Raw genomic sequence first — 24,967 nt, 5'->3', positions numbered from 1 at the left:
ACTTCCTCAGGCACCAGGCACACATGTGGTACACATACACACACGCAGAAAAAACACAGGTTTTTTTTTAAAAAGGGTATATTTAAATAAATGTATTACTTATACAAACTATATACCCATTATCTATCTATCTATCTATCTATCTATCTATCTATCTATATATATATATATATATCTTAAAAAAAAAAACATGGTCCTTCATCTTCCAAAACACCTTTGTACTCACCAAACAGTAATTCCTCATTCTTATTTTACATAGCATAAAGTCTCCAGAGTCCATCTCTTGCAGCTTATCTCAGAGTTCATTTCTTCAGCTAAATAATGCCCCACTGTATGTATGTGCCATAGTTTGTGAGTCAATTCTTGGGTTGGGCACATCTTTTTAGTTATTGCAATGATGCTTCCATGAACATGAATGTACACTATATTTTCTTTTTAAAAGATTTTATTTGAAATAACAGACTTTAAAAAGTTGTAAAAATAGTATGAAGTCCTATGTACCCTATAAGCTAGCTTCCAGTGACGGTGACATCTGTACAGTAGCAAAATCAGAATCTGGTTAGCATATTTTTAACATTACAACAGATCTTATCAGCTTTCACGTTTTATTTTAAGGCAGGGCTCACTAAGTTGTCAAGGCTGGACTTGGATTATTTGCTCTGTGTCCTAGAAAAGTCTTGCGCTTAGAGCATCTTCCTTCAGCTCCAGCTCCAGAGTGTTAGGCATCGACTTCTTTTTACTCCATCTAATACCTTTGAGATTCATCCTGCGATCACATCTGTCCACAGCTCAGTAGTATTCCACTGTACAGACGTACTATTGTGCAAGCTCCTACTTGCTGAAGAACATTTGGGTAGTTTCTAGTATTTTCTATTTTAAACAGAATTATAATAAAGATGCTAAGAACATCCATATACAGGTATTTTAGAAATGTAAGATGCCAAGAGTGTGATGCTGAAACCTATGGTAAGTGCATATTTAGGTTTTTAAAAGCTGCCAAAGATAATTTGAAGTGAGTGTACCATTTTACTTTCCTATGTTAAACCTTTAAAAAAAAAAAAAAAAAGACTGCCTTGCTACGTAGTTCAAGCTGGCCTTAATTCATGGCAATCCTCCTTCCTAAATCTTCTTCTATGTGATAGGAATATAGACATCAGGCACCATGCCCAGCAATACCTGATATTTAAAGAACAATGTATGATCTTTCCAGCAGAAACTGCTTATAGCTAAACTACTGTTTTTTACAGAATCTTTCACTGTCTGAAAATGGAACAATTAGCCGGGCAGGCAGTGGTGGCGCACACCTTTAACCCCAGCACTCGGGAGGCAGGTGCAGGCAAATCTTTGAGAGTTTGAGGCCAGCCTGGTCTACAGAGCGAGATCCAGGAAAGGCACAAAGCTACACAAAGAAACCTTGTCTTGAAAAACAAACAAACAAACAAACAAAAGAAAAGAAAAATGGAACAATTAATTGGTTCAGGCCTCTTTCAAAATCAGTTGTCAATATAAACATAAAAATCTGAACCAGGACACTTGCAACCAAGGCAGCAACACAGGGAATCACAGTTTTCCTTCCTGTCATATCTTGACAAGGTATCTCATTTTCTAGGTGTTAGAAACTGGACTGGCCTTTCAGACTACAAAATGTCCATACTTCTCAACCCACAGACACCTGTTCAAAGAACAAGCATTGCTCTATTTCCTCTCCAGCAGGTCTGATCTCTGGCTCATTTGTCCTTCAGAAACTTTCAGAAAGATCATGCCACTGCTTCTAAGTATCAGCCAACCAGTCAACGTGGAGAAGGTTTATACATACCCAGATAATTAGGTGTATCCAGGTCAACTCTACTTAAAAAAAAAAAAAAAAGATTTATGTAAATTAAAGTAGCAATTTTAGCAATTTAAAAATTATATTTGATTTACATAACCCATTGCTGTTAAACACTGAAAATATGAGGTTTTTAATATCTGCTTCTGCTTAACAGTGATGGAAAGATAAATGAGCTACTTCAATGCTGTACCTTTCTGTGGAATACTATTTTAAGATGTGTTACATTTATTTATGCTGTGGAACATTTGTTTAATGATATAAAGATATGTTGTGCTTTCTTTTATGTTGCATTTGTTTAATTCTGTGAAGCTGTGTTACTGTGACTGTCTAAAACACCTGATGGTCTAATAAAGAGCTGAATGGCCAATAGCAAGGCAGAAGAAAGGATAGGTGGGGCTGGCAGACAGAGAATATATAGATGGAGAATAACATTAGAGAAAAAGAAGAGGCAAGAGAACAAGGGGAGAAGGACATCAGGGGCCAGCCACCCAGCTACACAACAAGCCACAGAGTAAGAAGCAAAGAAAGGTATACAGAATAGAGACAGATAAAAGCCCAGAAGCAAAAGATAAAAGGGATAATTTAAGAAAAGGTGGCTAGAAACAAGCCAAGATAAGGCCAAGTATTTATAAGTAATAAAACTCCATGTGATTTATTTGGAAGCTGGGTGGTGGGCCTCCCAAAGAGCCAAAAGAGTAAAGATTAATAAAACAACCAACATTACCTGGCATACATACTGTCTCCTCATCCTTCCTAACAGATGACTTACTCAGCACCATAAAATTTTCCAACCAGCCATCTAATTTCTGTATATTACCTGAGCAAGTAAATGGGGAGAGGGGAGGCATTTCACTTGTTATTTTTATGCCAGCTTGTTCCAAGACATTTTAGAAGGAAGTGAACACATGGGGGTATTGTCTTGGCAGTCAGAGAACAGTGAAACCACAGTAAATACAAATAGTTGACACAGAGTCTCATTACAGGTAGTAAACAGAGTATGTCAACAGTAGTCAAAACAGGGAAAAAAGAATCTTAGAAGGAGGGCTGCTATACTTAGAAAAGTATTTCATGGGAAATCACATCCTTATAAGGTTAGAGGTCATTGGGGTTAAGGAACAGTAATTGAAAATGCAAGGCAAAACTAGGAATTTGACTATGCTCCAGTGAATATATGGACAAGCACAAAATGAACTTTTTTCTTGGAGGAGGGTCACAGAAGAGGGGGTGGGGTGGACATGGGAAGACTGGGAGGTAAGCACAATGGGGAACATTATGTGAGAGTCCTGAATAAGCAATACAAAAATTTTTAAAAAAAGACTTAAGTAAAACCTTTTATCTGAATTTGTATGTCAGTATCTCTGTGTAGACATTCCCACTTGGCAGACAAAATTAAATTGTCATGTTAAAAAAAAAAAAAAAAAGGCAAGGCAGAGCATAGCTTCTGGAAGTTTTACTAGGAAAGGCGTGATATAAAGGAGTCAGAGGATCAATCCAGAAGCCCAAGCTTCAGTCAGCCAGACTGAGGACCTTGCAGACTGGCAGCCAGGGCAACAGAGCATACAGTGTAAAGACATCTTGGTATTAATCTTTCACCAAGAGAAGCTGCACTTACTTAAGGCCTTCTGGCTTCAAGTCTGAAATGGGCAAGGAAAAGAGAAAATACTGAGTCTGCAGGCTGAGACCTTTAAAGTTAAGAGGCAAAGTGAGCTTAGGAAGGCAAAAGACGGAAAAAAGAAAGGGGACCACAATCAGCTTAAACCACTGGGCTATTTAAAAATAGTTTTTCAAGGAGAACGATTAAACTACCAGATAGCAAGGCTTGATTTCAAGCCAAATGGTCATATGAGAACACAAAACTGCCATTACAATGTGGTAAGCAGAGGACAGACTGATTTTTCAAAAAATGGTAGAGCAACTGCATCTATAACTCTAAAGGTCTCAGCAGGTTTGAGGTCAGCCTGGGTTACACAAGACCCTGCGTTAAAAAAAAGAAAAGAAAAGAAAAGGTAAGCAAAAGAAAAATAAAAACCCATTGAATTTGATCAAACACAAGGAACTGGAGAAAAACCAGTGTTAACAGCTTTCTCTTGGAAGCACAACACCACTGAAGAGGAAACAGGAGTGAGGTGCTTGCCACACAGGCATGAGAAGCTGCATTTGGAGCCAGGTTAAAATGACTCTAATCCCAGCCCAGAGGAGGTAGAGACAGATGTGCTGGCCAGCCAGTCTAGTCAACTCAGGGAGCACCAGGGTCAGTGAGAGAATCTGCCTTAAAACAAAACAAAGCCCCTATATACATATCTCACTGAGGCCGGGTGGCAGTGGTTGCACACCTTTAATCCCAGCACTCGGAGGCAGAGGCAGGCAGATCTCTGTGAGTTTGAGGCCAGACTGGGTTACAGAGCGAGATCCAGGACAGCCATCAAAACTACACGGAGAAATCCTATCTTAAGAAACCCTATCTTAAAAAACCAAAGAGGGAAAAGGAAAAGAAAAGATATCTCACTGAGGAAGATACTCAATGCTGTCCTCTGGCCTCACACACATTTCCCTTACAGTTCTCCTTCTAATCATATTCTGGAGTCTTACTTTGGTGTCAGACATAAACAGATGGCTTCTTGCCATATGAAGCATACCAGTTCCCCTCCCTGCTCTTCCATATTTTTCTATAATATTAAGAACCAGAAAAATATAACATGAAGTTAATAATGATTTCAACATTTCAGCTGTATATTTTTGGATAAGCTGGGGAAGAAGTTGATGATGGCCTTGAATATTAGTTTAGGCAACTTGGTAAAGCAAAATGATCTAGATGGTATGCACCAAATTCCATTTTGGTGGGCCAGGAAGATAGCTCAGGGGGTTGCTGTGCAAGCCTGGTGACCTGATAACTTGTACTACATGAAAATGTATCATTGCTCTTTATCAAAAGAATACTAGAGTCAAAAGGCAGTCATCACCTACCTGGTGAAAGATATTTGCAACACACAAAATTGCCAAATAACTCACATCCAGAAGACAAAAATTGCCTACATGTGAATGTGACACAACCCAGGAGAAAAAGATCCAACATATTTGAATAGGTATTTCACAAAAGATAACCAAATGGCCAATAAGCATATAGAAAGTCATCAGGAAGGCTGGGTATGGTGGCATGGGCCTTTAATCCCAGCACTCTAGAAGCAGAGGCAAGGGGATCTCTGTGAATTCAAGCCCAGCCTGGTCTACATGGTAAGTTACAGGCCAGTTGGAGCTACATAGTGAGACTCTGTCTCAAAAGAACAAACAAACAAAAAAGTCCTCAAGAAAATGAGCATTAAAATCATAGTAAGAGGGCCTCTGAGATAGCTCAGCAGGTAAAAGCATTTTCCATTCTAGCCTGGCAACCTGAGTTTGATTCTTAGAACCCACATAAAGGTGGAAGGAGAGAACTGACTCCACACATACTGTGGAATAATCCTTTTGTACACTGTAAAGATTTATCACTCAAATTGGTTTAATAAAATGCTGATTGGCCAGAACCCAGGCAGGAAGTATAGGTGATGTGACCAAACTAAGGATGATGGGAAGGAGAAGGGCAGAACCAGAGGGTCTTGAGCCAGATGCATAGGGAGAAGGAGGTGAACGTGCCATGCTAATAAAGGTACTGCCACATAGCAAAGCATAAATAGAAATATGGGTTAATTTAAGTGTAAGAGTTAGCTAGTAACAAGCCTGAGCTATTGGCTGAGCATTTATAATTTATATTCAGCCTCTGAGTCAGCTATTTGGGACCAGGCAGTTGGGACAGGAAACAACCATTTACACACACATGCATGTGTAGTACACATGCCCCCGCCATCACACACAATTAACAAACAAGCACAGAGAAAGTCAGACAGCGTTTGTCTGCATTCTCAGCACTTGGCAGGCCAAGAAAATTATGTGCTGAGGGCCAGCTTGGGTTACACAGTGAGTTTGACACCAGCCTAGGCAACACTGCTATATTCTGCCTCAAAAAAAACCAAAACCAAAACCAAACCAAACCAAAAAACAAACAAACAAAAAAAACCCCAAAAAACAAAAACCAAAAAACCCCAAAACAAAACAAAACAAATAAACAAAAAGAAACACAAAACCATACGTTTACATATAAATTAGAATGGTTCAAATTAAAATTCTTATGGTCATAAGCATTTTGGCTGGAATCATATTTTAAGTTATTTAAAAATACGTACTAAATCTATGCCAGATCCTTAGCACCTTGTGGATTCTATATACTTGGTAAATTATTAACTACCATCACATTTATACCAAGTCTGTGTCTCAAATAATTGTCATATAAACAGGTAAGTCAATGTTTGTTTAGTTGGTAAAACATTCATGTGACTCTAGATTTTGGAAGGTCTTTGAGAGAACAAGTCCCTTAAATTTTTTTTTAAACCACACTGAGGATAAATGAAGGTGACTTTAGTACTAACTTTTATAACCAGTCCCTCAAAAACATGTAGCTTGACTTACATATGTAAACCATACAATTTTTTAAGCTTGGTTAGGCCTGATGACAAATCCAATCTGAAGACCAAGGTTAAAAGACAAAGATCACATGTCTTCTGTGTATGTGACTCTCCTGGAATACTGTTCATGTCTTCTGTGTATGTGACTCTCCTGACTTGGGTATTTTTTTTTTTTAATTTTCTTTTTCTATGATCAAAATTTAAAAAAAAAAAGGACAAAGATCACAGTGTTTACCAGTAATAGTTTGTTAAAACAGATGCTTTGCAAAGGACTAGGCAAATGCAAGCCAGAATTCTCGAGAGTGTCTTGAAGTTAACTGCCTATATAGTGCCTATCTAGTTAGAGGAAAGACCACAAGAATAAAGGCTGATAAGAAGGTACCTTGGTTGGAATAGAAGGTGTAGCAGGAATCTTAAATGGTCTTATTAATAAAAACAATCCGGGCCGGGTATTGGGGTGACCGCTGGAAGATCAGACACACAGAACAAGCCACGACTACCTCACCTCGCCAGTTCCTCAGCTGGTCTTGTCTCCTCAGACTGCAAGCTTCTGTGTCCTCATCCCAATGGCTCTCAGCTGAACTGCTGCTTGAAAGCCTGAATGCTTAACCAGCCAAATGCTGAACCAGCCAAATGCTTCCAGTTTCTGGTCTTCATGCCTTATATAATCTTCCTCTTTCTACCCCCACTCCCTGAGATTAAAGGCTCACTTTCTGGGATTAAAGGCGGGTGTCACCATGCCTAGCTGTTTCCAATGTGGCCTTGAATTCACAGAGATGTGCCTGGCTCTGCCTCCCAAGTGCTGGGATTAAAGGTGTGCACCACCACCACCCAGCTTCTGCTATGGCTTGCTCTGACCCATTTTCTAGCTACCATTTTTGGCTCTGTATCTAGTGGCTGTCTGTTCTCTGACCCCAGATAAATTTATTAGGGTGCACAATATTTTAGGGAACACAATACCACCACAAGAAAGGATTCTTTATATGTAAGATACAGACTCTGCAGGTTCTGCTCCTTTCTTACACATACTCATTTATTATCTACCCTAAATATCCTTGGGCTAACATATAATGGCAGTCATATCTCTAAGTAGAGTGCCTCTACAAATCCCCCAGAATTAAGCAGCAAGCATTCCCTCCCCACAAGTTGAAAGCTGGTGAGCTCCTGCTCACCAGAAGAAACCCCATCCATTACAGAGAGTGCCAGGTCACTTGTACCAACAAAGGCGTCACCTTTCAAGTCCAGATGTACATTACTTTCTGTTGCTATGATAAAACACCATGACCAAAGCAACTTATAGAAGAGAAGGTTTATTTGGCCTCATGGTTCCAGAGAAATGAATTCACCATGGCAGGGAGGCACAGCAGCTAGTGGCAAGTGTACTTTATTGGCAGAGCAGAAAGCGGAAAGCTCACATCTTCAAAGGCAAGCACAAAGCAGAGAGGAAATACACTTGAAGTTCACCTCCAGGAATATACTTCTTCCAGTATCTTAGTTAGGATTACTATTGTTGTGAAGAGACACCATGACCACGGCAACTCTTATAAGGAAAACATTTAATAGAGAGTGGCTCGCTTTTAGTTTCAGAGGATCAGTCCATTATGATCATGAAGGGGAGTATGGCAGTGTGCAGGTGGTGCTGGAGGAATAGCTGAGAGCCCCACATCTTGCAGGCAACAGGAAATTGACTGACAGTCACACTGAGGGAAGCTTGAAGAAAAGAGGCCTCAAAGCCCGCCCCCACGGTGACAAACTTCCTCCACCAAGACCACACCTCCTAATAGTGCTGGTCCGGTCCCGTCGGGGTCATTTTCTTTCAAACTATCACATCCAGCAAGGCTCCACCTCCCAAAGGCTTCCCCAAACAATGCCACCAACTGCAGACAAAGTGTTTAGATATCTAAGCCTACAGCATAGTATTTCTTATTCAAACCACCATAAGAGGCAAGGAGAGCTAGACTATGCAAGCCAGTTTTATACAGGGCCTTGTATTCCAAACTTTCTTTTACTGAGACTGTGGTGGGCACTAAAATGTCCAAAGAAGAATGCTGATAGGAAAAAGAGAAATAAAAACACTTTTTCTCAAGTTATGTGATAGCATAAGGTACACTTGCAAGGTATATTTAGTGGATCATCCGTACATAAAGTCACACCCTTCTTTCATCTGGTGTGTCTGATGTTTACAGTCACTTGTAAAATAAAAATCTGCATTTTCTTCACAAAAAATAATTAAAACATGACATAAGTAATTAACACTATCATTTGCATTTCAAATGCTGCCTTGTGTTACAGTAGCTCAATATCCTTGAAATCATTACTACACTATCCTTACAGGAATTTAAGGGGTCAAATGTGCTGTTACTGAATCTACCTACACCATCTACATTCTGTTTTGTTTAAGAGTCAGAGAAGAGCCCTTCCTCTGAACCTTGAAGATTTGAACTGTGGTTTACTTTTCTGTTTCCAGTCTATCTAGATGGTCTCAATGTCATGGCACTTGAAAAGGCTATAACATGGGTGGTTAGAAGCACTGGCTGCTCTCCTGGAGGACTCAGGATCGATTCCCAGCACTTACACAGCAGCTCACAACTGTCTGGAACTCCAGTTCCATGGCATCCAATAGTCTTTCTTGGCCTCCATAGGCACACGGTACACATACACACAGGCAAAATACCCACATACATAAGCTTATTAATAAATAAATAAATAAAAGGTTCTAATGTTTAGTCTACAAAGTGATTGTTTTTCTTTCTCTTTTTGGATGGTTTGTCATTGGCAGTTAGCTTTACATATCCTAGCAAAACAAGAGAAGGCACCGAAAACTACACACTTTCAGTGAAAAATTGAGGGAGTTTTTTTAAAGAACACCACAGGCTACAAATTTTAATGCTATTCAAGCAAACTTTCACAATCCCCAAACCAAGCTATTATGTGGTGGTGGTGAATGCCTTTATCCTAGCACTTGGGAGGCAGAGATGGAGACCAGCCTGGTGGACAGAGCAAGTTCCATGGGAGTCCAGAAATACATAGTGAGACCCTGTCTTGAAACACACAACAACAACAAAGACCTCTGTGTCATTTCTGTCTGAATGTCTGACATTCGGACATGTGTATCTTTGTTGTTGGATTCTTCTGTCTCGGCCTCTGTGAGTATTGGGGTTACAGAGTCATGCTCCCAAGTCTGGCATTTATGTGGGTTCTAGGGATTCAAATACAGGTCCTCATGCTTGTACAAAGAGCATTTTACCCATTGAGCCATCTCTCCAAGCTCCCAAAGCAAATCTTTTTAAAGATCTCATAATTAACCTACCAATTTAAAACCAAGAATTGAAGATATCAGGCATGTCAATATGTCATCAACTGCAAAATAATATGCAGGACTGTTGAAAAGATGTATTAACTGTCATTACTACCATGTGCTTCCATTCCTGTGCGTGCATGTGTGCATGCGTGTGTGCATATGTGTTTCAAGTCTGGGTCTTGCTCAAGCTGACTTCAAACTTGGAGCAATATTCCTGCATTAGATTAGCTAATCCTGAGATTATAGACATGTAGTCACCATGCCCATCTTCAGTATTGAGTTTGTACTTAAGGGTCTACTGTGTTCCAACATTATGTGGAAAACATTAGTAAACTATCTCCTTTAATCTTTCTTTTTCGTTTGAAGATGGTGGTCTTATATATGTTCCAGGCTGACAGATTCCTGTCAAAACCTCTAGAGCAGCTGAGATTAGAGGCACAGCATCATTTAGTCTATTTACTATTGTGAGGGAGAAATTATCTTAATTTTACATATGAAGAAATAAAAGCTTAAAGTTAACCTCACCAGTAACTGAATTAACTAATTAAATATATGATGAAGTTTAAAACATTTCAGAAATGACTGACAGGAAAGAATTCCCCTTAAGAGGTATCTGAGTTGTTCAGAGAAAGTTCTCTGAAAAGCCCACATTAATTCAGAAAGAGAAAGATGATAAACTCAAAGGATAACCAACAAAAATGCCAAGAAGCAATCGGTTTCAAAAGCAATATCCACAGTATTCACTGTGTGAGCCTATGGAAAGCAAGCACAGACGTCTTTATTCTGCCAGCCTGGAAAGGCCAGCTGCTCAAGGTGACAGTCAAGCTTGTCACCCTGTGCTGTGTCAATAAAGGCAACACACAAAAGTAGAAATATCATCACACATGTCAATTATAACATGAGCAGTTGCATGAATTCGCTGAAGTGCTGATTACCTTGTTAAGTAGCAGTGAAGCATTAACATTTTATAGGATCTGATTTTCAAGAACCTCTGAAAACATTTTACTTAGGCTAGGGATGTGTGTGGCAGAGTACAAGGTCGAGGCTCAATCTCCAGCACTGGGGGAAAAATTCCCTTAACTGAACTAAATACATGTACACCCACAACAATGTATTTCTTCATACTTGGATGTGCTTCAAATAATAATTAAGGTAAACAGAAATAGTACGGATGGCTTTACATTTAAATTGTCATATTAACTGATCATATTTGAGAATTTACTATCTTCTGCAAACTAATTCACCTTGAAACTAATTCTCTTCCCTCATATCCCAGGATCTTTACAAGACAATGCATTTTAAAGGGCACAGAGCTAGTGCAATTCTACGCCCCCTCAATAAAATCTTGCTTATAACCCTGTGTATAAACAATCCTGGAGCCTTCTGCTTTCTCTTCCTAGTTGTGTTCAGGGACTCTGAATTTATTTCTTCCTTTTTACTGATGCTTTCTCTTCAGCTTGCAATATTCATGATTCTTCCATTCTGAAAACAAATTGGAACAAAACAAGGCCGTGCCCCTGTGCCTTTCTGAAACCCTAACCACAGAGCCTCTTGATGGGGGGGGGGGGGGGATCGTCTCTGACGACGTCTACTTCCAGACTTTCCACTCAAGGCCTCAAGACGGAACTGCTGGCTTCGGCCTACCAAACCACTGACTGAGCCTGCTCTCGCAGGTTACTTTCCTTGAGCTCAGAGGCCCAAACTGCTCACACCGCTGTCGTCAATTCTGCATCCTCTGGGCCTGGCTCCAACGAGGGCCTGGACACATGATGTTCCTACTGGGCCATTTGCTATGTCTGCTCTGGGATACACCACACCCCCTTAGGAAATAGATTTCAGCTCCTCCCATTGGCCTGTCGATGGTCCACCAAGTAAGTCCGTAAACACATGGTTAATTGGGGTAAGTGTATTCTTGTGCATGCTGGCCTGAGAGGAGATGGACATGAAAGGAAACCCTTTGTGCTACAACCTGTCTGAAGAAACAAGGATCTTGTCAGAGGTGGTACTTTATGTGCTAGCTATAGGAACACTGCTAAAGGACAAAAGGGCTTGTGTTTTTACTCAACAGGACTGCTAACGGGAAGATCTGCTTTGATTTGAAGTAATTACTCAGCACGCACAGAGGTGTCTGCCAGTCACCAAAGCATGATGCTGCACTGAGTAAGCCAACTAAGGTTCTTGCTTTTTCTGCTTACAGCAATTTTCTTTAGTACTTCATGAAAAATCCTCTACAGACAACTAGGCAACCAGTTGACAGGAATGGCTGACATACTTCGAAAGAAATTTCTTGCTGCATGTTTTAAATTCACATTTTAGTCAAGACTGATACATTAAACTTTACAAGACTATCATACTGTAAGACAAACAAATGAACAAACAAAAAACCCTTAACACCTTTCCCCACTGCAGATCACAAACTACTTTGTGACTTTCAAGAATAAAAACACCACTATAATATGAGACTAAAAGAAAACTGTCAGGTCCTTGGCTGCTGCCCTTCTCTTACAATCTGCTCTCCACACAACAGTAAATGCCCACAAGAGTTACCACATAGACAAAGCAGCAGCTATAAGAGTTATAAAACTACAACTGAACCAAGTTGGAATTTACTTAGCTAATGTTAAGAAAGTAGACAATATCTTAGATAATCTAAAACTCATAAATATTGCCTTAAAATATGACCTAAGTAACAGCAGATTTACCTTACAAATTACTTCCCAGGAAGTTAGCTTGACTTAATTATTCTCTTGCCCTTCATTGATGCAATAGCATTCATAGTAACAGAAGGAAACCCGGCGATAAACCAGGCACCAACTATAAATGTAAATAATAAACAATAGATACACATATATAGTTCACAATCAACCATAAGTAATATATATATATATATATATACATATATATATGCGTGTACACACACACACACACACACACACACACACGTTTATTTGATACCAAGGATGATCTTGAACTCTGATCCTTCTCCCTCTATTTCCCAGGCTTGTGCTGCCTCACCTAGCTTAGGCAAACACTTTAAAAAATATGCATTCGGAGACTTTGGCTACTGTCCTCATATGTACTGTGAGAACCAGCCGATGCTTCCCATCGGTGTTTCGGACGCCCTAGGCGAGGCCATGGTGAAACTCTACTGCCCCAAGTGCATGGACGTGTACACACCCAAATCATCGAGGCACCATCACACAGACGGCGCCTACTTCGGCACTGGTTTCCCTCACATGCTCTTCATGGTGCATCTGGAGTACTGGTGCAAACGACCTGCCAACCAGTGTGTACCCAGGCTCTACGGTTTCAAGATTCATCCAATGGCTTACCAGCTGCAGTTCCAAGCCGCCAGCAACTTCAAGAGCCCAGTCAAGACGATTCGCGGATTCCCCACCCACCTTCCTCTCTGTCTTCGACACCACCGTGCTGCCACCCTTTCCAGAAGTCTATGGTTTTTAGTTTAACTTACAGGAGTTGTTACTGTGGTGGAATATGAAATAAAGTGGAAGAAAAGGGAAAAAAATGTGCATTCATTGACCATCAACTAGGAGAGGGGTACTCAGCCACCACTGGTAGAACTGGTTTATTATAACCTCTTAGAATAGGCTTTTTGGGGAAAGTGGGAGGCAGACTAATAACTGTTCCTAAGACTTTATTTAAAGAAAAATAATAAAAGATAGTAGTTCTGTACAAAATTGTTCACCCAGATGCTCTTCTGTAACATAAGAAACAGAAAATCCAATGTCCCAGTGAGGTTTCAATTGTGATAAACACCATGACCAAAAACAGTTTGGGGGAAGAAAGGTTTAGTTCACCTTCAAGATTATAATCCATCACCAAGGGAAGTCAAGGCAGGAGCTTAGGGCAGGAACTGATGCAGAGGACAGGAAAGAATGCTGCTTATTGATCTGCTCCTCAAGGTCTGCAGCCTGTTTTCTTATAGAACCCAGAACCATCTGCCCAGTGGTGGCACCACAGTGAGCTGGGTCCTCCCACATGATTCACTAATCAAGGTGTCCATCAGACTACCTACCACAGGCCATCTGATGGAGGCATTTTCTCCACTGAGGTTCTTCCCAATAACTGTAGCATGTGTCAAATTAACAACGGAAGGAAGGAAGGAAGGGAAGGAAGGGAGGGAGGGAGGGAGGGAGGGAAGGAAGGAAGGAAGGAAGGAGCCAACCCAAGCAACAACAACAACAACAACAATCCAGGACATCCAATTGTAGATAAATAGTAAATATTTTGAAACTCACTTGATGGCTTTCTTCATATTCACTAAAAAAATCATGTTTTAAAGATTACTAGTAACATGGAAAGCGTTCACAACTGGCTAGTAAATGAAGAGGCTAGGGCATAGTTTATTTGGTAGAGTGCTTGCTCAGCATATGTGAGCCCCAGGTTTGATCTCCAACACAAATATGCTTCTCATGGTGGCACATACCTGTAATCCTAGTACTCAACATGGAGGCAGAAGGGTTAAAAATTCAAAGCCGGCTGGGTGGTGGTGGCCACGCCTTTAATCCCAGCACTTGGGAGGCAGAGGCAGGCGGATCTCTGTGAGTTCAAGGCCAGCCTGGTCTACAGAGCTAGTTCCAGGAAAGGTGCAAAGCTACACAGAGAAACCCTGTCTCGAAAAACCAAAAAAAAAAAAAAAAAAAAAAGGTTCAAAGCCATCCTTGCTACAAACCAACGTTGGAGGTTAGCCTGGGTTACATGAGACCCTGACTCAAAACAAAATGAAAACAACAACCAATCTCTGTTGAGTTCGAGGCCAGCATGGACTACAGAGTGAGTTCCAGGAAAGGTGCAAAGCTACAGAGAAACTCTGTCTCGAAAAACCAAAAAACCAACCAGTATTAACAGCTTTCTCTTGGAAGCACAACACCACTGAAGAGGAAACAGGAGTGAGGTGCTTGCCACACAGGCATGAGAAGCTGCATTTGGAGCCAGGTTAAAATGACTCTAATCCCAGCCCAGAGGAGGTAGAGACAGATGTGCTGGCCAGCCAGTCTAGTCAACTCAGGGAGCACCAGGGTCAGTGAGAGAATCTGCCTTAAAACAAAACAAAGCCCCTATATACATATCTCACTGAGGCCGGGTGGCAGTGGTTGCACACCTTTAATCCCAGCACTCGGAGGCAGAGGCAGGCAGATCTCTGTGAGTTTGAGGCCAGACTGGGTTACAGAGCGAGATCCAGGACAGCCATCAAAACTACACGGAGAAATCCTATCTTAAGAAACCCTATCTTAAAAAACCAAAGAGGGAAAAAGAAAAGAAAAGATATCTCACTGAGGAAGATACTCAATGCTGTCCTCTGGCCTCACACACATTTCCCTTACAGTTCTCCTTCTAATCATATTCTGGAGTCTTACTTTGGTGTCAGACATAAACAGATGGCTTCTTGCCATATGAAGCATACCAGTTCCCCTCCCTGCTCTTCCATATTTTTCTATAATATTAAGAACCAGAAAAATATAACATGAAGTTAATAATGATTTCAACATTTCAGCTGTATATTTTTGGATAAGCTGGGGAAGAAGTTGATGATGGCCTTGAATATTAGTTTAGGCAACTTGGTAAAGCAAAATGATCTAGATGGTATGCACCAAATTCCATTTTGGTGGGCCAGGAAGATAGCTCAGGGGGTTGCTGTGCAAGCCTGGTGACCTGAGTTTAATCCCTGGAACCCATGTAAGGGTAGAAGGAGGGAATTCAGCTATTCACAAAGTTGTCCTCTGACGTCTAAGCAAAGATGATGGCATTCATACCTACCCTCCCTACAACAATAAATAAATTTAAAAGTATTTTTAATTTTGGTGAAAAGCATTCATATAAATATACATAAATGTTATGGAGAATATACACTAGCTACTAACAGTGGGAGATCAGGAGTTAAGTATGGGGACACATGCCTGTCAATCCCTTTACTAGGGCGGGGGAGGAAGGAGGACTACCACAAGTCTGCGGCCACACTGGGTTACACAGTAAGTACCAAGCTAGCCAGCAGTTCATAAGAAGACCCCATTCCAAAAATCCAAACCAAATCAATACTGTAAGAGGTCAGGTTTTTGTTTGTTTGTTTAAATGGGGCCCCTTTTTACTCTTGTATGCTTTAAGCATAAAAACATAACCAACTAGTCACTGAGTATCTACTATATACAAAACTGCTAGAACAGAGTAAAGGGAGTAGTAACCTTAACAAAACTTAAGGCTCATGGGGGCGGGGGTTAACAGGAGAAGGGCTAACAGTTTACAACAGTGTGTGTGTGTGTGTGTGTGTGTGTGTGTGTGTGTGTGTGTGTGTGTGTATTTAAGGAGATAAAGTGTGGCTAACAGGAGTCTAAGAAAAAGCTCACACTTGATTGGGAAGAGGAAGAATAGTGAAAATAATTTGATACCCTAGGGGGTAAAAAGAACTAACTTTCTTTGAGACAGGGTCTTCCGGTGTAGCCTTGGCTGACCTGGGACTCTGTATGTACACCAGGCTGGCCTCCTGAGTGTTGCCCAGGTAAGAAAGTTTCTGAAGGGTTTTACAGAGAAAATGGCTGGCACTAAGGATAATACATGGAGCCACTATCTGGGCACAGTAAGACATGTAATAGAATTTGATTAGAAAGCAGGATGGATGAAATGTTAGAATAGGCTAGGACACTGGTTGTATGGACTTCAGTTTTTAGAAGACTGACTGCCACTATAACTTCTCTGAACTTAGCAATGGGGAGATTATAGGTCTCAAACACTGCCCTGCCACTTCTCATTACCTCTACACTACCGGTTCTGGACACCGGTTCTGAGCTGCACCACTGTACCCAGTTCCTCAAGGAATGCTTCGGCTTCTACTTCTGCATTCCTGTGGTCTATTTCCTGTACAGCAGGTATGTGCATCCTTTTGTCTGAAGGTAGGTGTGTGTGTGTGTGTGTGTGTGTGTGTGTGTGTGTGTGTATGTATGTATGTGTATGAATCTATTACTGAATTGCATTGTCAGCTCTAACATATTCTTTTAGAACATAAATGGGTGGTGAATTAGCTCAGGGATTTAGAACACTTGTTGCTCTTGCAACAAGGACCTTGCAACAAGTGGACCTGGGTTCAATTCCCAACCATATGATGGCTTACCACCATTCACAACTGCACTTACAAGAATCCAACACCCACTTCTGGCATCCTTGGGCACCAGGCACACAACTTACACATACAAAATATAAACAAAACAAAGCAAAACATATCTGACATCTTCCCTTGGCAACCTTGCAACTGCTTCCCACTGCACACAGTAAAAGCTAGTCTCTAGGATGTTTACAAGGGGTTTCCAACGCTGCTCAACCGTCCCCTTTCTCTGATCTGACCTCCTGTTTAACTCTCCTGCCTGCTATTCTAGAAACACCGTGCTCGCCTGCGCTGTCCTTTCTGTATTCTGGGCATGTTTGCATCTACCATTCTTGCCCCCTGGTTCTCTTGACTTCCTGCAGGTCTTAAGCCTTCAACCCCACCAACATTATATAGCAAGACCCATCAATACCCTATAATCACCACCTAGTCCATGACTTAAAGTAAAAAGCAATGCTCCTTTACTCCACAAACCAACTCTTTTTTAAAATGTCTTCTACCTTATTGTTATATTTGCCTGTCCCAAACACAAACATGTATACATGCACATACACACATACAAGAAATCAAAGCTCTGTGAGGGCAGGGTTTTATTGCTGTTTGTCATTTCAGTATCCCCAATACCTACAAAAGAGCCTGACACAGAGCAGGTACTTGTTGGTTGACTATTTTAAGAATATCTGAAGAGCGTCAGCAGACATTCAGTTGAAATTATTTACAATATGCTATATCTACACAAAGAGAATCAAAAAGGGGAAATTTACCCTAATTTACGATGTTATTTTCCTCTGGGAACTAATCACTATTAGAGAGCTTGTAAAGTAAGCTCTGAACATACAGATACTAAGTGTCTTAGCAATTTATATTTGAAAGGCTTGCCTTTACCTTAGCTATTTGGGAGAGTGGTCAACAAGAGTACAATAGAATATTGTATCTGTTCTTCTCCTCTTTACACTTCTCAGGAACTCTTCCCACACAACAGTTTCTGGCCTCTCTTTCCCAGGGAATTGGTCTAACCTACTGACCAATTAGCCCTAATCTTAGGGTCCACCTAGAAATATGAACCATGCATGTCAGATAGGGCTGTTGAGATGTTTGGCAGCAATTTTAGATGAGGGCCCAGGCAAAAGAAGTTAAGGCACACCAGGTGGTGGCGGGCACGCCTTTAGTCTGGGGGTGGGGGTAGGGGGCAGAGCCAGGCGGATCTCTGTGAGTTCTGGTCTACAGAGTGAGATCCAGGAAAGGCTCCAAAACTACACAGAGAAACCCTGTCTCGAAAAAAATGAAGAAGGAGGAGGAGGAGGAGGAGGAGGAGGAGGAGGAGGAGAAGAAGAAGAAGAAGAAGAAGAAGAAGAAGAAGAAGAAGAAGAAGAAGAAGAAGTAGTAGTAGTAGTAGTAGTAGTAGTAGTAGTAGTAGTAGTTGTTAAGGCACAGAAACCTGGAAAATACTTCAAGCATTTTGAAGTTAATAGCTCCTGTACTTTAAAATGAAGTCAACACAAAATAACATTGTTTCCCTATTCCCTTCTGAAACCCTGCTAAAAGAAGTGACACTTTGTTTTGAAGTGAAATGTTTAAACTTTTTATTTTACTGTAAAGCATTTCAAGCAATAAAACAAAGCTTGGGGAAATGAAACAATCACACAGCCACTTCGAGATTAAGAGCACTGGCTATTCTTCCAGGGGTCCTGAGTTCAATTCCCAGCACCCACATGGTGGCTTACAACTGTTAACACAGCTGTCACAACTCACTTAACTTACTCTAATAAAGTAGGTGTCAAAAAGTAAGGATGTATTTGAAAAGTCATAGGTGTCTTTGGATCCTTTAAAACTCTCCAGTTCTCCAGAGGTTAACTTTATACTTACTTGGTGTTTATTATTCCACTTTCTTGTGCAGTGCTGGTACTGGACCCAGGATCTTATACAAGCTAGGCAAATGTTCTTCTACCACTGAGCAGAACACCCCCAGCCCACACATTTTTTTTATACTTGTGATACATGCTTCATGAATCCCAGGGAAAAAGTGGTATAGTTCTACATTTTAAAAACTACATAAATCTTCCTTGTCACCTACCAGCTGATTGGCCTTAAGAAAATTACTATTTTTGTGCCTCTGATAAATCAGTTTACTATCAGTTTCCTCTGATAAATGGGGATAGCATGCTATATTGCTACCTTATAGGTATAGTGTTGTTGGGAGGATTAAATAACAATGTATTCTCAGGAAGAATTTAGAATTTTAAATTACATATATTTACTTATGTGTGCATCTATGCATGCATGCATCTTCCATGGCATTCATGTGGAAGTCAAGAGGACAATCTTCAGGAGTCAGTTCTCTCTTTTCATGATCTAGGTCTTGGGGATCAAACTCAGGTTGCACCAGGCTTGGCAGCGAATGCCTTTAACCCACTGAACCATCTCACTGACTCACACAAACATTTCTTAAAGTATCTTGCTGGGCTAGGGATGGGGCTCACTGGCACAGTGCCTGCCTGCAATGCATGGGGCCCTGGGTTCATGCCTCAGCAACACAAAACAAACAGAAAAGGGCAAGGATCTAGCTGACAGAAAACAGCACCTATCGGTGTTAGATATTATTATGCAAAGCTTTGAAAAGACTCATGATTGTGTCTGCACACACACATACACATACTAATTAGAAAAAAAATTAATTACCAAAATGTCATATGTAAAATCCACAGTTGCTGAATATTTTCAAAGTTACATTAAAACTACAACAACAACAAAAAATGAAGTCTAGGCTGTAAAGTCTTTCTGGCCTACTGAGGAACTGAAAGTACTTAGAGAGTAAAGTCCTTTATTTTTAATTTACAAATCTTTGGAAGCTGGGCATGCTGGTATACACTTGTAATCCAAGCACTTGAGATGCAAAGACAGGAAGATTAGGAGTTTGAAGCTAGCCTGGGTTACATGAAACCCTGTCTCAAAATCCAAAAATAAATAGTAACATTAAATTGGAACATAAACATTTAGGTAACTCTTGAGGGTTTTAGGTATCTAAATACATAAGAGACTGCTATTATGAGACCTGAGGGAAAGGCTGGACAGACAACTCCTCACTGAGATGCTATTTAGCAAATTCTTTGCCTGTTAGGTTTCAGAAAAAATAAAACACCAGCACTCAAATTTCACTACTTTTTGCATCTAGCTTTTTACTAATTATAAGCAGAACAGATTAAAATTTAAAATAATGTTCTATAATGGAATCACCTAGATTATGAGATTTTCATAGGCAATTGGATTCTGCAAAATTTCTCAATGCCATTATGGATATTATCTTTGCTTGACACGAGATTATTTTCATTCTATCCTCTAGGTCAAAAGATCAGGTAACACTCAAATTCAAGTGCCCTACGTATTATCTGAATCCTACTACATAAATGTCTTTCCAGAGCTTTTTAATGGTTTAAAATATGTCTCTAAACATCAACAGATAAATCTGATACATACACAGAAGACAGACTAGACCTAATAATCTAGTAGGTGCCATTTGCTGAACTAGAAATTTTGATGCTGGATCTAACTCTTTATTCGTGTGAGACATCTCCATGTATTAGGCTACCATAGATACTTTGTTTTAACAAATACACCCCTGGAAAGTGTTAAAAATGATTACCACAAATGCCAACATTTAGAAACTTATGAAACATAGGTTAACTAGGCTGATGATATCAACGCATTAGAATTGAAGCATAGTTCCCCCTAGAGTTTAGCATATATTTCTCTAATAGTTTAACTGAAAGCAACAGTTAAATACAAAATCAGATTTAAAGCGTTCCCGAGCCCCCATCCCTACCACTGCCCTCCCCCAAACAAAAACCCACCTCAGAGTATGAGGATGTGCCTCGTGGAAGATACTTATGCCGTGAAGTTTATGGGTAAAAGTTTTCCTTAAAGCTAGAACTCTTAAACAGAACCATCGCTCCTTTGACGCCCCCCCAACCCCCGTTAATATTTACATGTATGAGTCAGTTCTTTCCTCAGCCGCAACAGATTCAGAGGGAAATCACGCTATAACTTGAATAAACCAAGAAGGGGGGAGGGCAGTGGGAGGCCCAACTAGTCTCAGTTTCCAAAGGGAGAAAGAACCCAACCACTGCTCACCCTCTGTCCCCTGCAGCCCGCAGCACCTGCCAAGCCGGGCACTTAGAGAATAATGGCTCAACTTTCGAACGCGAAGAGGGAGAAGGCGCAGATGATTTCCTGGGGAGTGTCGAAAAGGTCCTCTCCGCCAGGGACACAGCTTTGGGCCGCCTCTGCCCGTCGGAGCACTCCGAGACCCCTCCGAGGCGGCACACTCCCGCAGCCGCCGGCCTCGGGCCTCCGCGAGGCAGACAGTGTTTACACCTGTCACGAGGGAGGAGGGAGAAGGAGGAAGCCGGAGCGGAGCCCCAAACTTCTCCACAGCGGCCGGGAGGGAGCCCGGGCGCGCAGCTCGGGCAGGTGGACGCCGAGGGGCAGGGCGGGCCACGGCGGCCGGGAGGGCAGGGCTGGCTCTCCTCGGCCGGGATGCCAGCGCCGTGCCACGGCTTCAGGCGCTGCCAGCGGCGTTCCGCAGCCGCGGAGCGGAGCAGAGCCCGCGCCGGAGCTCGCAGGCCCGCACCCGGGCCGACGCTGGCAGGTGCTCCAGGCCGGGGCGACTGGCCGGGCCGGGCTCCTCCGCACCCGGGGAGCGCGGCGGCAGCACTCACCTGGCTCGTCCCGGACGGTCGCGATGGGCATGGCTCGGCGGCCCGGGGAGGAACTGGCTCCCCGGGGAAGGACCGGTTACTCGGACGCTGAGCTGGCGAGGGCGGAAGGCGAGCTGCTCCCAGCCCTGTCAGCGCAGCGGCGCCATGGACGCCCACCCGGAGTTTCAGCGTTGCCGCGGGACCCCCATCCCACTACCCTCCGCCCTCTTCCGCCGCCGCCGCCGCCTCCGCCTCCTCCTCCTCCGCGGAGACCCCCGCCCACTCCACACACTCTCCCATCATGCAGCGGGGAACCGCTGCTGTCGTACGTCACTTCCGGGCGCAGGTGGCTAGGTCGGGGCCGGGCGCTGGAGGGTGCCGGGGTGGGGGAGGACACTCCAGGGGAATTAGTGTCACCGAACGCTTACTCCTGCGCAGGCGCCGTCGCGCGGAACGGCGTTCGCCATTTTGGGTGCGGGCAGACTGCCTTTTCTGTACTCGCTGGAGTCGCTGAAGTGTGGGCTCTGGACGTCCTCCCTCCTCGCCCGACCCTCTGAGGCAGCGCTCCGGGCGACGGACCCCAGCTCCTCTCAGCCCATTTGCTTTACCGTGGCGCCCGGGAGCGGGCTAAGTCTCGCCTTGGAATAAAACTGCAGACGTATGGAAACACAGAACCAGATCGCCACTAAAAAACCGGCTGGACAACATTCATCAGCTCGTCCTTTGCGCCCGGAAAAAAAGAGTTTTTCATTCCCTTCCTCTTTTTATGTAAGCCAACAAAAGAGGAAGCTGTTATTTAACAAATGAGAAGCGTTTGTCCTACTTAAGACGAGAAGTCAGCAGGCAAACCAGCAAATCGTCTTCGACAAAAATGAGTCCAGAGTTGTTGGTGTTTGGAGAAGATGATCGTTTTTCATACATCTTTCAAACCAATTTGTGCGTTTGAGCGATTCTCTATAATAGAGGTCATAAGGGATTTTTGTTTCCGTCAGTCCTGAGCAGTTGGTCTTTTGTTTTATAACCTTTCCCCGTCCTTTATCATGAATCTAGTAGAACACATGCCACCGTAAAACTCAGACTACAAGGCTGCAGGTTATTATTTCTGTCTGAGACGGTGAACCCTGGGCTCTACCCCACAAATCATGAGCCCTGCCTGGTTCTCTTTCTGCCCACGTTGAATTATTTAAAATAGTTCCAAAACCGCAGAGCTCAGCAGTAACCCAAAGAAACAAGGACAGAAAACACCCGTCATCACAGAGAACTGTCCAGCCCTTGGAGTGGAGGAATTATACAGTCGGAAAAGATAAGGACAATAGCAATTCATCGTGGTTTGTCCTGCCTCTACAATGGTCTAGACAGATTAACTTGAAGAACTAAAATTAGACCCGCATTTGTCTCTTTACAATTCAGTCATTGCAAGGTAACGGAGACTGAATCATTTTAAATTGGAAAGTGCTTTGTGATTATGCTGGATTTTTTTTTTGTTGTTGTTATTGCCCAGTCACTGAAGTGAGAAAAATCTATATTGCTTGTCAAATTCATTCCTTTTGTATTTCGCCCCCTGCTGGTGTAATTCGAGGGCAAGTCTGAAAAAAAAAATTAATTGTATGCCACTGTAAATGTTTATTGACAGAGAATAAAAGTTCCAAAAAACTGCATGGTAAAACTGGAAATTGATTTCGGTCAAACATGTTTGTTTCACATGATAGCTCTACCAAACAAATGCTGAGTAAGATCCCAAGAAAACGTTTGACGAATTTCAAATAATTTAACCAACCAAAAATGTTTAAAACAGTGGATCTAAACATTAAAAGGAAATCATGATTTTGGGAAATTTTCTTGCTGGTTTCACAGATTATATGATAACCAAATAACTATTTTGCTAGGTAAGTGAAGAGGCCACTTCTGTATTTTCTTTTTTTTTTTTTTTCCTTAAGCCCTGAAAGTTGAGCAGCTATTTGTCCAAATGACTTGGGAGCACAATAAACCTATTAGTAATTGGGTACTCTTACATGTAATTCCCAAGACAGCATTCTAATACTTAGACATTATATTACAAAAGGAAACTCTGCTGAATGGATTTTTTGTTTGTTTGTTTGTTGTTTGTTTTTGTTTTTTTTTCTTTTTTTGAGAGATAGCGTTGCTTTGTGTAGCTTTGGCTGTCCTGGAACTCGATCTGTAGACCCAGGCTGGCCTCGAACTCACAGAGATCCATCTGCCTCTGCCTCACGTGCTGGGATTAAAGGCACACACCACCACCGCCTGGCTACTGCTGAATGGTGCCCCCCCCCCCCCACACTCTACCGCTGAGCTAAATCCCCAACCCCATACAGAGTAATTTTTTTATTTTTTATTTATTTACTTATTTATTTATTTATTTATTGGTTTTTCGAGAGAGGGTTTCTCTGTGTAGCTTTGGAGCCTGTCCTGGAACTCACTCTGTAGCCCAGGCTGGCCTTGAACTCACAGAGATCCGCCTGCCTCTGCCTCCCAAGTGTTGGGATTAAAGGCGTGCACCACCACCGCTGGCTGAATGTTTTTAAGATGGCAAGTCTGTGAGATATATTCCTCTAAATACTCATTGAATTTGGAGACATTGACAACATTTTTGCCTATCTTTTAAGCACACGATGACTATATTGTCCTACATTTGTCATCAAGAAAAGAAAAGCCTAGCCATTTATTGTATTTCTAGTTTTTTTCTCCTCTTCAGACTTTAAACAAATCATAATTGTATATAAATAGTTATTTTTATACCTATATGCCCTTTTTAGCCAAGTTATGTTGTGGTACTATTGTTTAACATCTCAGTCACTCAAATTTCTTTGACCCCCTAAAAGTTGATTTAGGGCCAAGACTCTGTGAATCATACCTTAAGTAGAGAAACCTGCATCACACAAAACAAAACACAGAAACCCCCTGCAAACCTGAAGAAATGTTACCACATACTGATTTATACAATTTTCTGGTTTTTTACTTTTTACTCTGAACCAGGGTCTCACGTAGCTCAGGCTGGTCTTTAACTTGCTAGTCAAGAGGACCTTAAACTCCTATCCCCCTGTGTCCACCACCCAAGTGCTGTGATTATTGGTATGTGTCACCATGCCCAACTATATTTAAATTTAATGAAGGAAACCAAACACCCCACAATAAAAACTTTAAGACCAAAGAAAGAAACAGAAGACGCCAGAAGATAGAAAGCTTAATGTTCATGAATTGGCAGAATGGAGATTGCCCCATTGTTGTATCTCAAGGGCCTACGACATTTTCTTTAGTGTCTGGAATCTAATACGAGTTCCTTCAACTCCAAGACTGTTCTCATGGCTTTCCTTCTCTAAGTATTCACTGACACCAGAGCCCCCAAAAGACTACTGGTGAAGTTTCTTGTTCTCTCTGGATACTCTAGCCATGTCAACCACTTCCCTCCCTGAGCTGATACTGCCCCTCATACTTCTGCATTTAAGCTGGGGATGCTGGCATCCCAACATTTTTTTCTGTTATCAGAAAGAGAAACAGCTTGGATTATGAACA

At 41.9% G+C, this 24,967-nt stretch overlaps 3 protein-coding genes across 4 annotated transcripts in view; 2 read left to right on the top strand and 1 right to left on the bottom strand.

Moving 5' to 3' along the window:
- The window catches only part of Aftph (aftiphilin), a 72,901-nt gene extending 51,193 nt beyond the window's left edge, over positions 1-21,708 (bottom strand). For both annotated transcript variants that reach the window (XM_036201365.1, XM_036201366.1), the window contains exon 1: positions 21,458-21,708. The gene's annotated coding sequence lies outside the window, so the exon portion shown is untranslated. The remainder of the gene's footprint in view (positions 1-21,457) is intronic.
- On the top strand, positions 11,488-17,111 carry LOC118592265 (casein kinase II subunit beta-like). Its single transcript, XM_036201086.1, has 5 exons — positions 11,488-11,499; positions 12,628-13,054; positions 15,566-15,618; positions 16,448-16,509; positions 17,105-17,111. Exons 1-5 carry the CDS (start codon positions 11,488-11,490, stop codon positions 17,109-17,111), a joined length of 561 nt encoding a protein of 186 aa, XP_036056979.1.
- Positions 20,788-23,450, top strand: LOC118592426 (basic salivary proline-rich protein 3-like). Its single transcript, XM_036201367.1, has one exon. The coding sequence runs from the start codon at positions 20,923-20,925 to the stop codon at positions 21,991-21,993; it is 1,071 nt and encodes a 356-aa protein (XP_036057260.1). The 5' UTR covers positions 20,788-20,922; the 3' UTR covers positions 21,994-23,450.
- The last annotated feature ends 1,517 nt before the right edge of the window (positions 23,451-24,967 follow it).

This window comes from Onychomys torridus, chromosome 10 (genome assembly GCF_903995425.1).
Source record: "Onychomys torridus chromosome 10, mOncTor1.1, whole genome shotgun sequence".
Lineage (NCBI taxonomy): Eukaryota > Metazoa > Chordata > Mammalia > Rodentia > Cricetidae > Onychomys > Onychomys torridus.
The sequence above is the reverse complement of the archived record's forward strand: the minus strand, read 5'-3'. Positions and strand labels throughout refer to the sequence as shown.

What these genes read in the sequence shown, in the direction of transcription:
- LOC118592265 (XM_036201086.1), top strand. An exon ending in TCTCTGTCTTCGACACCACC is followed by an intron (nt 13,055 to 15,565) that starts GTGCTGCCACCC and finishes TCCCTTTACTAG; the next exon opens with GGCGGGGGAGGAAGGAGGAC. An exon ending in CGGCCACACTGGGTTACACA is followed by an intron (nt 15,619 to 16,447) that starts GTAAGTACCAAG and finishes CACTGTACCCAG; the next exon opens with TTCCTCAAGGAATGCTTCGG.
- LOC118592426 (XM_036201367.1), top strand. Translation starts at nt 20,923, where the DNA reads ATGGCTCAACTTTCGAACGCGAAGAGGGAGAAGGCGCAGATGATTTCC.